Here is a 13,877-nt window from a genome sequence, read left to right as displayed (position 1 = left end):
TACCCGTTCAGACATTTATAATTTTTTCAGAACAGATTGCCACAGAGATGATGTATTTTTTACGGTGACTTGAAGTTAGTGCCACACTGGTTCCCTCGACCTACGGTTGTATTTTTCCTATAGACTTTTGAAAAAAAAGCAAAAAATTACATCTGTGCCTACGTTGACCTACGTTTATGATCCTTAAACGTTTGTCTTTTATAACACAACATCTATGAATGTGAGCTAATAAAGTATTTCTTATTCACATTTCACATCCAGTTTTTTTCTCATGTGGTCAGTAGACGTGTAATAGGGGGGATAATGTACAAGCAGCCGGCTGTTATGGCGAAATAAGCCCCTTCAGTCTGATACAAGACTGATCACACAGTCGGGGCTTATTTCTGCGAATAACCGGCTGCCTGTTATCCCTTACTTAAAAACCTGATTCCGCATAACTAATGACTCCCTGAATAAATCTCCATCCACTTTATATAACTAAAATACTAAAAGGACTCCTTTGCTTCCTGCATTGCAGCATACAGTACAATCATTGCCTGTTAGTTAAAGTCCAGTTGTAAAGATGACGCCTCCATGCGTTATCCAGACAATCTACATACTACAATACATCTCTTATTAAAGTTCCGCCCATCAGAGACAGAACACTAAGCCCTCTGTGTTGAGCTCTTGGGGACGGCTGTTTCTGCTGTGCAACATTAAAGGACCTCACAGAAGAGATTTCTGGGGTTCAACTGAAGTGTGGTCGCCCTGTGATCACTGGGCCAGCTGTGTAAGGGTCCCTGTCGAGTGTGAGGATTTAAGACTTTAGAATTGAGTCGTTTGGTTATGTTTGTAAAGTGGTGCTAATCCTCACACATACACACAGTAAGAATACACTGGATACATATCAGTTCGCATACAGGCAGAATCAAAGCACCGAAGATGCTCTGGTAACATTGTTACATCTTATCCAGAAACATTTAGACAAGTCTGAAACCATAGCTCTGGCCTTTTTTGGATTTTACCTCCGCGTTCGATACAACCGGAGGTTCTGTTGAAAAAAATGATTGAAATGAAAATGAACCCTTACTTGATTCAATGGTACCACTCGTTTTGATAGGTAGAACACAGAAAGTGAGCGTCAATCGGAGGTATTCAAATCCTCGGCATATTCGGGAGTTCCTCAGGGCTGTGTGAGTTCGCCCTTTACTCTTCTTTTATATTTTACAGATGATTGTAAAACTAACAGTGTAAACACAAACTGTATATGTTGACATTTTCATATGATTGTTGTCTTAATTGGGGATTGAAGATGACTCCAGTAAGCATCAGTGTTGCATAAACTGACTAGTGGAGTGGTGTGACATGAATTCACTTGTTATAAATAAAAGAAAACAAAGGAAATTATCTTTGGTGTTACAAAATATACGTATCAAACACAAGTGACTATACATAATACACTGATGATTGTGTCATCGTATAAGGCTTTAGGTGTGGACATATGTGTACATATAGACAATGTTTTCTGTAAAGTACAACAACGTATATACTGTCTTGCTTCTTTGGTGCAAGCAAACAGATCCTTCATTAGAATTTCAACGAAGAAATCTCATTTGTACTAAAAGCTTAGTTGTCTTGACTGTAGCCAACAAATAAAATAGTATAGCGGGATTAAAACCAACCCTGTTACTGATCGATAACCTATTAAAACGACATTACTACTGCTACGTGGCAATGAAACGAATAAATTCAACACAATATCACATGAATTTGTACGTATTTTATGACGTGGGTAATTTGTATATTTATGATTATATCCGTTCATTCTAGTACGATTTGCTTTTGTGCCAGTGAGGTGAGGTTAGGTTAAGGGCAGGGGTTAGGGAGGGGATTCAGCATTGCTTTTTTGTAGTACCATTTTATTTATATGGATTAGCCACCTCAAGAAATACATGGTCAATTTAACTCTAGTATGCATTCCGCAGGCAACATTTGATAATGGATAAGCACCGTCCTCTACTGAACAATTGTTGACAAAATAGAATAAATGTATAATAGAATCTAATAGAAAATAATCTAAAGCTGTTTGTGCAAATTCTGTAATAGAGACGTCTACATTACAATTTGAACAAAAGTGAGCGGGTGGGAACAGAACAAAACAAATGTTTTACAGTATGTGTGTAAAAACTGTAAAAAAAAACACATCATCGGACATGCCATTTGAAACTGTGGGGGTGTAAGAACTTTACCCAGCAACATGCAATACAATGCATAACAGAGTCATTGTTCTACCATTATATAAAACATTTATTACTATAAGGCCAGAAAAAGAAATTCTCAAACGAGGTGCGAAATGTTTTTGTGTACATCCCAAGGTTAACGTTGCATGAAATGACCTTCAAGTCCCTCAAACACCCTTCAAGATGCCTCACTGTTTTAATGAAGTTGTTGTTTTGGCCAGTTAACTTCATTCAAATATCTATCTGAATGATTTAATTTACCAACATCATTATAGATATGAAAATTTTCATAGTCATATCTGTCATCTTTGAGAATACAATCTTTGACCTTGCGTTTCAGAAAATGGTAAAATAATGTATGGGGGGATAAAACTTAGCTGATCATGTGATCCCTAAATAGCTCCCAACATTAAAGATACCTGCCTTTTAGAAGAAGCATGAACATGTCAATTTCACATTAGTGTACTTCATTTTAAACATATGTCTCAGTTGTTGTACTTATTACGTGACGTGTTGGCTTCTGCACCGTGAGAAGTTTTTTGGAATTGCAGCGAGCCAGAATGACATTAATGTCATTCCATCCATGCCTTGATGATAAAAAAGCGCAAGTCCACCACAAGGAGATAAATCGTGCTCATACCAATGCAAAGTACAACAGGATTTTTGTGATTATGCAACATATCAGAACGGCGTATAGAAACCAGAAGGAGAGGTGTGAAAGTGGGAGTGATATACCACAGAACCGATCCCGTCTTATGGAATCCGGACCGACAGATTACACACTTGAGAAAGTACAGAGAGAATGCCGGGAAGCATTTCACACAAAGCTGTCTCAGTTTATATTGAAATAGTTGGAGCCCTGCGTTCACGACTGGTCGACCAGAGCCGTCAGTGTTTAGATTCCTCACATAGCTGAAAGTTTCTGCAATCTGGTTTGGTGGGAGATCAGTTTCCCTCTCAAATTTCCACCTAATTATGTTGGCTGAATAATTATAGCACTTTTAGTAATCACTTCAAGCATTGTGCTTCCCCAAATAGAAAAATATGTTGTGAAATGAGCGTATGAGGTGTGGAAAGCATGAACGTCAAAGAAAATATTTGAAATAAGCATCTTTTCATTTTCTGAAGAAATCCTAAGGGGTGTTGCCGTTAAATGCTTTAAAGGAATACTTCCTTTTCGAAAATAAACTCTCTGCCATCACCTGTTTACCGTAATGTTGTTCAAAATCTGTGTAGGATTCTTTATATAGTAGAACACAAAATAAGATATTTAGATAAATGTCTGGTTTTCTGTTAACACAATGGAAGTCAATGAGAGTCTATGTTGTTTAGTTACCAACATTCTTCAAAATATCCTCTTTTGTGTTCTGCAGAAGAAAGTCATACAGGTTTTGAATGACATGAGGGTGAATAAATATAAAAATAATTTTCATTTTGGGGTGAACTGTCGCTTTAAGTGTTCTGGATTGTTGTTAGATGTTTACTTGCTAAAGAGAGAACCCAACATCTACAAAACACCTTTCTTAGGCTCCTGATATGAATTGACTCCTTTCTTTAATGTGGGTCTCAAACATTTTCATTGTACGGCTCACCTTGTGGACCCTGCATCACTTTGTGAACCCCCCAATAAAGATTTACAACCAAGAACTTGGCCTTTTCGTTAAATAAAAAGATATATTCTTCTCGTGTTTTCTAAAATTAATTATATATTTCAAATAATAATATAAACGGTCCCCTGTGGATCCATCTTGCCCCCCATGTTTGTAGTACCACTGCTGTGTATGGGGACCCATGATCTGATGTATCATTCATAAACAAGCCTAACAGTAATTAAATAGTCTTAGTGGATTCGTGTCGCACAACATTTAATTGAATATTTTGTCTACTTTGTACAAAATGGAAACAATGCTGCATTACGAACCAAGAAGTTTCAGATAAGGCTATGGCTTGCACACAGTTAAAACGGAGAGTAAACCTGCAATGGCTAGAAGATCGGCTTGTTAACATTCGCAATACTGTAATTTCATCAATTCTATGCATGAATTCAAGCAACTTAACACTTAACCACATGGCGAAATAAAAGTTCATGGCATGGCAACACGTCACACGCAGGAATGGGAATTTGATGAAGCCCAACCCTGGTGACAAATCATAACTACTCCTTTACCACCATCTACATTGTTTTGCTAACAGAGTACAACCAGCCACGTCCACTTTTAGAAAAACCGCTGACACTATTGTAAATATTTTCTTACAGCAAAACAAAAAAGATTCAGTTATTTGCTTTAGAGGTTTACATGATCACAATTTTGTTGGCATAAAAACCCTGAGTGACGCTACAGTGGACAACGGCTGCGAGTTCATATGACCTGGGCTGTGTCCAAGATTCAGCTCTACTGCCAAAGGTTGAGCATGGACACAAGGAATTCAAAACATGTGGCATCTTCTCTAGCTTGCATTTAAACACCAGCTACAGGCAAACATTTTGACTAGAAACATTGCCTCAGCCCAAAAGAAAAAGTTTTAATCTGTTAATCCCATATTGTGGAGAACTGGGGCTATGTATTCCATGAAGAAATAAGAACACTAAACTGGAGTGCAGAGGTCATCTCTGTCAAAGTAAACAGCAGTACATGCATCGTTTTCTAAACAGCGTTTGGTTTCTATTGCATTAGTTCAGAGTCCGTGAGGAGGTTAGGCCTTGTTGTCACTTTAATCGTCTGACAGGCAGCCGCATTGTGCCGTGACTGCCCGATGACCATTCTTACTGCTGTTTACACTCCGTAGGAGGAGGGTCCGTCTGTAAAAACAAGGGATGGAGAGAAGGAAGAATATCATCAGGTCCTGGGATGCAATATGGTGATGTTCTGGTTTATAAAACATGCTCCGTGTAAAGGTGAAGTGTGTCTTTTATGAGCCCCTAGGAACTACTTCCAAAAATAATGGTTTGACAAGTCTAGCAACCAGTCTCCCATTGTTTAGCCAAACCTCTTTACATTCTTCAATGTGTAAAACTAGAATACAAGTCTTTTGACACTTCACCTTTATGGCTGATTTAGTGAGAGAGAGTGGGAAGGGTTAGTCCGTGCCCATGAGAGACTAGAATAATGTCACTTTCACACCAGTCGAAATCCAAATTAGATGAGGCTACTCATTTATTATCAGTCTGTTTTTCCAGTCCTATGTTTTTTTTCTGAACTTTGATGTGTTTAACTGATGCTACCAATAGAATCTGAAATAAGAAATTACATCAGTGGTTGACACGATATACTGAATTACCAGTTAAAACCTGGCCCGGAAGAATCTAGTTCTTCGCATAAACCTTCTGTGTGAAAGTGGCATAAAACCAATGGAAATTTGAGAAAATTACAGAAGAGACAGGTGGGGAAAGGGGGCCATATTCCTTCTGGTGTCTCTTACCTACAAATGCATGAGGTGAGAAATGAATTAAGCCTGCAAAAGGGACAAAGGGAAAGTGGACAACACAGATTTACACATCAGCATGCCACTCATTACGAAGCACCATACAAGTTAATGATCTCAATCCATACATCCAAAATCAAACCCAGACTTGCTACAAAAGGCCAATAATCCAACCTATCGGCAGATAGACATTTAATGTACATGCTGCCTTGTGTGTCTCAGAGACTGAAAGCATCAATTAAGATCTTATACTCAGTGATCATTCAGATTAATTGGGGGCAAGTCATTGAAAACAGCGGAGCAAAGCGCATGAAGACACAGAGGGTTTAAATAGCAAAACTCACCTTGGGGTTGACATCTCCCTCATCCTCTTCTTCACCTTCCTCATCCTGAACAAGAAATAATTATCATTTTTCACTGTTATACACTTTTTTATTTGACCGTCTATGACGTCCCGCTATAGGTTGATAATGAATTGTCAGTATTCTTACCTCCTCCTCGCCCTCTTCAAGATCCTCCTCTTCAAACTGCACAAAACAAAGCGGTCAAAATACAAAACTAATTAAATAAAATAGATCACATATGTAAATCAAATGTACATTCACATGACTTTTTTGTTGATGCTTCTACACATTGGCAACCCCTATTAAAATCCAGAATATTTACAATACATATAATGGGAATTGTATTGGCTGTAATGGGAACTGTGATGGTGTCTATTGGTATGTGATGGATTCTACTGCTGGGTTATTTGGCAGATTAATCCTATTGGAATAACATCCAAAACACACTACAAAAAATATTTTTTAAAGCTTTAATGAAAAGCTATAGGTGCTTATGGTGTTTTATCGAAAACCATCAGAATATCTGAAATGGAGTCTCAGAGATGATGTATTTTTGTATGGAAACCCCAAGTTTGCATTTTAGGACTTCCAGTTCTATTGCTTCAAAGCCTGTGTTATTGGGGTAAAAAGTATCAGTTTCTCCCATTCATCTTTGCAAGATCTTCAAACTCCATCAGGTTGGATGGGGAGCGTGGGCGCCTATGGAGCAGGTTTTCATCGAGGATGTCTCTTTACATTGCTGCATTCATCTTTCCCTCGATCCTGACTAGTCTCCCAGTTCCCGCCGCTGAAAAATATCCCCACAGCATGATGCTGCCACCACCATGCTTCACTGTAGGGATGGTGTTGGCCAGGTGATGAGCGGTGCCTGGTCTCCTCCAGACATGAGCGGTGCCTGGTCTCCTCCAGACATGACGCTCAATCTTTGTTTCATCAGACCAGAGAATTTTGTTTCTCATGGTCTGAGAGTCCTTCAGGCGGGCTGTCATGTGCCTTTTACGGAGGAGTGGCTTCCGTCTGGCCACTCTGCCACACAGGCCTGATTGGTGAAGAGCTGCAGAAATGGTTGTTCTTCTGGAGGGTTTTCCGCTCTCCACAGAGACATGCTGGAGCTCTGTCAGAGTGACCATCGGGTTCTTAGTTACCTCCCTGACTAAGGCCCTTCTCCCCAATCGCTCAGTTTGGCCGGGCGATCAGCTCTAGTAAGAGTCCTGATGGTTCCAAACTTCATCCATTTACGGATGATGGAGGCAGCAGGATGCACCTGAGCTCAATTTTGAGTATCATAAAGGCTGTGAATACTTATGTACATGTGCTTTATTCGTTTTTTATTTTTAATAAATTCGCAAAGATTTCAAACAAACTTCTTTCACATTGTCATTATGTGGTATTGTTTGTAGAATTTTGAGAAAATAATGAATTGAATCCATTTTGGAATAAGGCTGTAACATGACAAAATGTGGAAAAAGTGAAGCGCTGTGAATACTTTCAGGATGCACTGTATCTAGCAGCAAGGTTTCCGAATTGAAACCAACCGCTTACTCCACTCCCTTTATTTTTGCCAAATAAAATCAAATATCGCTGTTTATTTGAGAAAACATACGCACACTCACATCATCCTCCAAGGCTTCTCCTGTGAAATAAAGCACTGCTCTGGGGATGATCCTCTCTCTAAAGAAGTGTCCTGTCTCAAAATCTGCAGTTAGAGTGAAGTCCAAATCTTCATCCTGGACAAAACATTCACACAAAGATGTTAGTAAATTACACAATGACTAATTCAATGCAAAAAAAAACATTTGCAATGTAAGACACTTGAAGCATTTCTCGTTACTGACGTTACTAAATTTAATGTGAGTTTCCCGTACGTGACGTGTTTTGTAAACTCAGAAAAGAGTGATGTGCTGTGTGTTTGTGTGGGATGCTGAGAGTCCTGTGCTGCAATGATGACTCAAATGTTTAAGAACACAAAGATGCACTTACCACTCCATCAGGTGTTGCTAGAAAAAAGAAAAAGAGAAAAGATTAATATGGGTATGCAAAATAGTTTACATTCAGGGTAAACACTTCAGGTGAAACTGTAAAGAAAATCAAACACTAATTGCTTTTGCGTATTAAAATCAAAACATTTTTTATCCCAAATCGCATCTTCAAAATGAATCCAGAAAGAAATTGGTTTAACATCAGTCATTTCTTTTTTAGGGAACTTGATCTTGAAATAAGATGTCTTTTTGGCTATTCATTTCAACGTTAAACATCACTTATTCGGTAAATTTCATTTATAGTGACACACCATAAAAAGAAATATAGCAGAAATCAGCTTTATTACTGATACGTTACACACACATCCGGTGACACAGCATTTTACCACAAGAGACCCACTTTCCCACAGACTGCATTGCAAGCACTTTGGGTCTATCAAAGCATTTAAAAAATGCGAAGCATGCAACGTGGCAAAGGTTGAGTAGTGAAGGAAATACAATGATATGACGGTTGAAGACACTAGTCTTGTGACATTCCTTTGCAGGGGTGAGAAAACAGATCTTTGAGAAAACGGAGATAAAGGAATGGAGGATAAGAATTGGATAGTTGACATGAGACACTTCTATAATGTGACCTAGTGTATATATCGACGAAAGAGTTTCTACTTCACATACAGTTGCAAGACAAATGAAAATATAGCTACAAGCAGCAATTATGGGGTCAATCCCAAGAATTGTCCAAAGGCAAATATTTTGGACATGTCAGATGATCTGGTTTTGAAAATCAAGTTCAAAAACAGGGAAATGCACTTTAAACACAGTTCATTCAGGCCTCTATGTGTGTGCCAAAATTTAAAATTTTCCCATGTACAGTTCTATGTGCTGCCATAGACTTCCATGACAGAAGAAGAATCAGAAGCAGGATAATAGCAAGAACACTAGCAGATCCAATAGGTGTCTACGCCACTTGGTGGCTTGACCCCTAATTAACATGTAAATGCCAAAGAGAACACAGCAAAACATATTTTTAATGTTATTATCATCATAACGGAGATAAAAATAAGTCAACATACAAGTTTTGCGACTAAATCTATTGTTATGATACACAAACTAGACTGAATTACGTCATCTGCGCAATAACTAACATATCTAAGTGTATATTTTTAGCTGTGCTTCGACGGACTGCTAACTGTGAATGGACAAACTCTAATGTGTCTGGGTGAGGTCTGTTTGGTAAAAACTAAAGCGATTCAGGGGAGCGGTAGACATCTTTCAAGAACATGTTATTTTGTTATTGTGAGTGTATTTTCCAATGGTCTAGACATGAAAGAACGTTTACGCACAAGCCTTTTGACAGGTTGAATTGATGACGCCGATCTGTCTTTAACCACACACCTTCAACAATACCAGCCAATTACATCACAGGTCATTAACCTCCATGTCTACGGCTCCAACTTTTTAAAATGTTCAACTTTATTTGACCTATACTATAAATGTATACGTTTACTTGTACCCACACTAGTATAGATGAGCATTTTTGACAGTTATTCTGTAAGCATGAAAAAAGCGATTCATCACTTCAAATCCTCATCGAATTTAGATCTGTCCACCAAATATTATAAAATTGGGAAAAAACTTAAATTAAAAGAATTAAAGTTATGTTGTGTGCAAAAATGTATGCACCCCAAAAAAAAAGAGCAGTTAATATATAACATTACAGGCTTTCTGCGCTCCTAAGCTCCCCCTTCAGGATGAGACATTGTGTCTTATTGAAAAGCTATTGGCTGGCATGTTTGTGGCATCTTAACAAAAAATATGTTTGTGATGCCCTCTACTGACACTGTGAGATATTTTTCACACAAGATGCTTAACTGTGGATTGGTTCTCAATTCTCATTTCACAAAGAAATAATATTATGTTTTCGATATTCTCATTTATTTCATTAGTCATTTTTTCTGCTTCTTATAAACAGATATATAGCCATGTTAACAAGCTAGCATATACGTGACATAAAAAATATCTTAAATAGGAAGTTCACCCAAAAATCAACTCAACCACGTCTAACATGTTTGGAGAACTTCCGGCGTCTTTGGAAGCACAAATGAAGATATTTTGTGTGACATTCGAGAGATTTCCAGGCCTCCTCATAGAAATCATGGGTACATCGTGCATAGTGGCTTATATAATTTTTTTTGAAGCGATGAGAATGCTTTATGTGCAAAAAACAAACCCCGACTTTAATTGATATACTCTTGTCATGACCGCATGGGGCTTACCCCTATTGGACGCCGGAGTTCTGACTCAGACTGATTTAACAATGTCTTTAGTACTTTTCTGGACCTTGGCAAACATTTACACCATGATATCTATGAGGAGGCCTGGAAATCTCTCAGATGTCACCCAACATACCTTCATTTGTGCTCCGAAGACACCGTAAGTTCTCTAAACATGTTTAACGTCATGTGGGTGAGTAAAAAAATAAAGAAATCACACAAAGTTGATTTTTGGGTGAACTTCCCCTTTAATGTCCTACAAACTACTAATTAAATTCAATAATAATGATGACTAGGTGTGCGTCACATCATTATAACAACAGCTATTAAAACGCTGTTTGTGTTCTTTTGCTAACCTAGATTTTCTTGTTCTGTAAACTGCAAATTCATCATTGTCTTTATTAGTGCAGTGTTACTTACCTTTATCGGGGTTGAAGAAGTTGAAGAAAGAGTCCTGTGAAATCTCCTTGGTGACCGTCCGGATAGTTCCCCTTCCTTTGTGCTTCTGTTTCTTTTTGATGACCTTGACTGTCACGTCTTTCCCTTTATGCCAATCAATTTTACAACTAAAACAAACGGCAAGATGCATTTAGAAACACTAGATCTGTATGAAGTGATACACTGAGTGGTGATTGTCAGGGTGTTCTATGTGGTTGCCAAATTCTTTGAAATCCCTCTCACCCTTCACAGTCCACGATCTCCGGGCCCTCAAAAGAGAAGGGATCATCTGCGTCTGGCTCGGACTTCATCTTGTAGACTTTAGTGAGGACGGTGTTACTGAAGTAGCTGTTGGGCTCAAAGTGGAACTCTAACGTGAAACTCTGTTTTCAGACGAACAATTGAACGAACATTGAAATTAGACTCGGGCACATTTGTTCAAAAACGCTGCGAGTAAATGGTGACTTGAGTACAAACCATAGGCTGTCCAGGTTCAGACATTTTCACAGTGATGTCCTGCAAGTGTTTCAGGATTGGCTCATCGTGCTCCTGAACAAAACAAAAAGGTCTGTTTGAGGATCTTGGTTAAAAAATCAAACTGCTTCCCGTTATGAAAAACCACATGCTTTATGCACCAGGTCAAAGCTGTCACTTTCATATAAATTACCGAACCGAGGTACAATTAATCCTCTGTTATAAAACACAGTGTTCCCCCATAAATATGAATGTGTGAGATACAAGTAAAAAGGCTGATAAAAGCACACCTATACCATCATAACTGAACTATATACTAACACCTTTTATATAAATACTGTATATACACCCCAATATGATCATGCATTCATAAAGAGTTTCTTTAAAAAAAAGAAATATTTCCACAGGTTGTGGAGATAATAAAAATACATTAAATATGCAAGCTCACCTGCAGCATTTCACCCAGCAAATCCACGTGTTTAAAGATGGTTAACCAGAAATCTGGGATACCCTTCGGATCGATGGCACCGGTTGAATCCGCCTGCTTCTCCTCCAGAGCGGCTTTCTTCTGTAAATCCTCCTGAAGATGAATGGGCTTATTGATTGCACACTTATCCCAGCACTCACAATGAGATGCTTAGCAAACCGTAATCAACCCTCCATTGCAGGGTTCCAAAACTTCAATATGTGAATTTGTGTTTAACATCCACTTACAGCCAGCTCCTCGTCCTCTCTGTCACTTTGCCACTCGCATTCCTCATCTGTGGGTTCAACGGCACCGGTCACAATCTCTCGTCTCTGAACAAAGAAGCGTTACATCATTAGGACAACATCGTCTGAAGAGCAAACCGCATGAGATTGGGTACGCTGAGATAACAGCATGTCCCCAACCAAGGAAATAACCAGGCTTGAGCTAGCGCAGCCGGTTATTTGTTCTGGTGGGTTGAATTTAGCACTGCTATGATGACCGCCATACAGGCCAACACAGACCTTGACAGTCAACAGTCGTGCTGCAGAAAGCGTCAAATATTGCACCTATTTTCCAGCGCATATGAACCCGTTGTCTTAATGCAAAGCTCAGTTTAGACGTTAGAGGTTCTTGAGAGGATATATAACCTACTCTGGTACGCCAAACGTGTTCAAACAGAATGTTTGCTATTGCACAAAATAATTTGCATACCTTTTCAAAGATGGGCTTGAAGAGTGAGGCGTACTTTCTCTCCAGCTCATGGACTTCCTCGTAGAACTTCGCCTCTATTGTGGCACTCTGGAGCTGGAGTCTCTTAAGGGCATAAACTCTTCGCTTCACAGTCTTGGGCAGAAGGCTGAAATTAACTACTCTGGAAAGACGAGTTGAGGAAATACGGGTTATGAAATATGTCAAGTGTTAAAATAGTAGTGGACAAAGTTTATGTTTACAGAAGTTCAGAGTATTTTCAAAGTTTGATAGTGTGGTCGATGAAAGTTTACTGATACACAACAATGGCACAAAGACTGCCAGGTTACAATTGAATAGAATCACTATAATGTTTAGAATAAACCTCTGAACATTGGATGCACTCATTTTTTTCTTAATTTAAATTCTTTTTTATTTTTAATTATTATGTTTATCGTATTAATTAGGCAGACTGATACATGGCTTCCTACCTTTCGTCTTGTAAAAAAGCCTCTGGTTTGTCAGGCAGTGAAAGTTTATTTCCCCCTTTGCCTTGACACGAAAAGAGAACGGTTACAGCAATTATTTTGGAGGATTAAATTGAAATGCAAAGGAAGTATAATGTAAATCACATTACAGTTTTAAAGAACAAACCTTTGGCTTCATTCTTTTCATTTTTTCTTTCCATTTTCCTCTCCTCAGCTATTTTTGCAAAGACAAAATGGCACATGTCATGCTCACGTTCAAAAGGCATATCCTCTTCAATAAATGAGGTGTGATAACACTTAAATCTGCAATAATACAGTCATAATATCCAAGTATTATTAATGTCAGTGTGGTTTCAGATCCTAAAGCATAATAGTAGTCCGTATAGGATGCATATTTCTGATAATTGGACCTGTCAATCATATCTTACATGGTATGCATAACGTGTATTATTTAAAAAAATGTATTACGTCAATATCAGATGAAATGTGTAACTTATTGACGTGTGGGTTTAAGAATCCTCAAAAAGAAGAAATCTTGTAAACTACATCAGTCTCGCCGCTTATTGCTCTCACTGTGCTGTCATGCATGCGTTGCATTTAAATGCCCCACGCACATGGGCAATCTGTCAACACCCCAACTATTCCAGCAATTAACATTTACATGAAGTTGTTATAACACACTAACATCACGATAAACATTTTAAAAACAATTTGTTTTAAATCACCTCCTTTACGATGATAATAAAGCTTTTCTTTCACTTACCTCCACGTTACGAGCCACACCGTCCTCACGCTTGTAGCACACGGAGAAGTGTCACGGCGTGTCCCAACATCGTCATCTCTCATTGGACGACCGAGTGTCACAGGTCACGCAGGAGGGCCAATGGGAGACGAGCCTATGTATCGCAAAGCCTCATTGGTTTCGAGTCTCGTGGCGTATGTGTGTCACTGCGCGCTGTGTGGCGTACACGCGTTTTCTGAAGCCTAAAGTACGCTACAGTACTACGCTACAGTACTTTTGAGATTTTCGGTCTGTACTTGTTGCAGAAAGTCTTCGTCAGTCTGCAGATTTGAGCAGTTTGT

At 38.7% G+C, this 13,877-nt stretch overlaps 1 protein-coding gene across 4 annotated transcripts; it reads right to left on the bottom strand.

Moving 5' to 3' along the window:
• Positions 1-3,944: 3,944 nt before the first annotated feature.
• Positions 3,945-13,748, bottom strand: nap1l4a (nucleosome assembly protein 1-like 4a). 4 transcript variants are annotated; one of them, XM_079450074.1, is made up of 15 exons: positions 13,558-13,669; positions 12,961-13,008; positions 12,798-12,858; positions 12,331-12,490; positions 11,865-11,948; positions 11,599-11,730; positions 11,154-11,225; positions 10,920-11,059; positions 10,659-10,804; positions 7,967-7,983; positions 7,600-7,713; positions 6,134-6,169; positions 5,987-6,031; positions 5,640-5,672; positions 3,945-5,019 (listed from the first exon to the last, which is right to left on the bottom strand). In XM_079450074.1, exons 2-14 carry the CDS (start codon positions 12,992-12,994, stop codon positions 5,667-5,669), a joined length of 1,047 nt encoding a protein of 348 aa, XP_079306200.1. In that variant the 5' UTR covers positions 12,995-13,008; positions 13,558-13,669; the 3' UTR covers positions 3,945-5,019; positions 5,640-5,666. The 4 variants fall into 4 exon arrangements, with proteins under 4 accessions (XP_079306200.1, XP_079306199.1, XP_079306197.1 ...); XM_079450073.1 differs by having other exon boundaries at positions 4,057-5,019; positions 7,594-7,713; positions 13,558-13,748; XM_079450071.1 differs by lacking the exon at positions 5,640-5,672 and having other exon boundaries at positions 4,065-5,019; positions 7,594-7,713; positions 13,558-13,667.
• Positions 13,749-13,877: the final 129 nt, after the last annotated feature.

The sequence above is a fragment of the Barbatula barbatula genome (genome assembly GCF_947034865.1).
Source record: "Barbatula barbatula genome assembly, chromosome: 25".
Lineage (NCBI taxonomy): Eukaryota > Metazoa > Chordata > Actinopteri > Cypriniformes > Nemacheilidae > Barbatula > Barbatula barbatula.
This window is presented reverse-complemented; position numbering and strand designations above follow the sequence as displayed.

What these genes read in the sequence shown, in the direction of transcription:
- nap1l4a (XM_079450071.1), bottom strand. Translation starts at nt 12,994, where the DNA reads ATGGAAAGAAAAAATGAAAAGAATGAAGCCAAAG. An exon ending in TCAAGCCCATCTTTGAAAAG is followed by an intron (nt 11,949 to 12,330) that starts GTATGCAAATTA and finishes TTCTTTGTTCAG; the next exon opens with AGACGAGAGATTGTGACCGG. An exon ending in CCTTGGAGGATGATGTGAGT is followed by an intron (nt 6,170 to 7,593) that starts GTGCGTATGTTT and finishes TGTTTTGTGCAG; the next exon opens with TTTGAAGAGGAGGATCTTGA.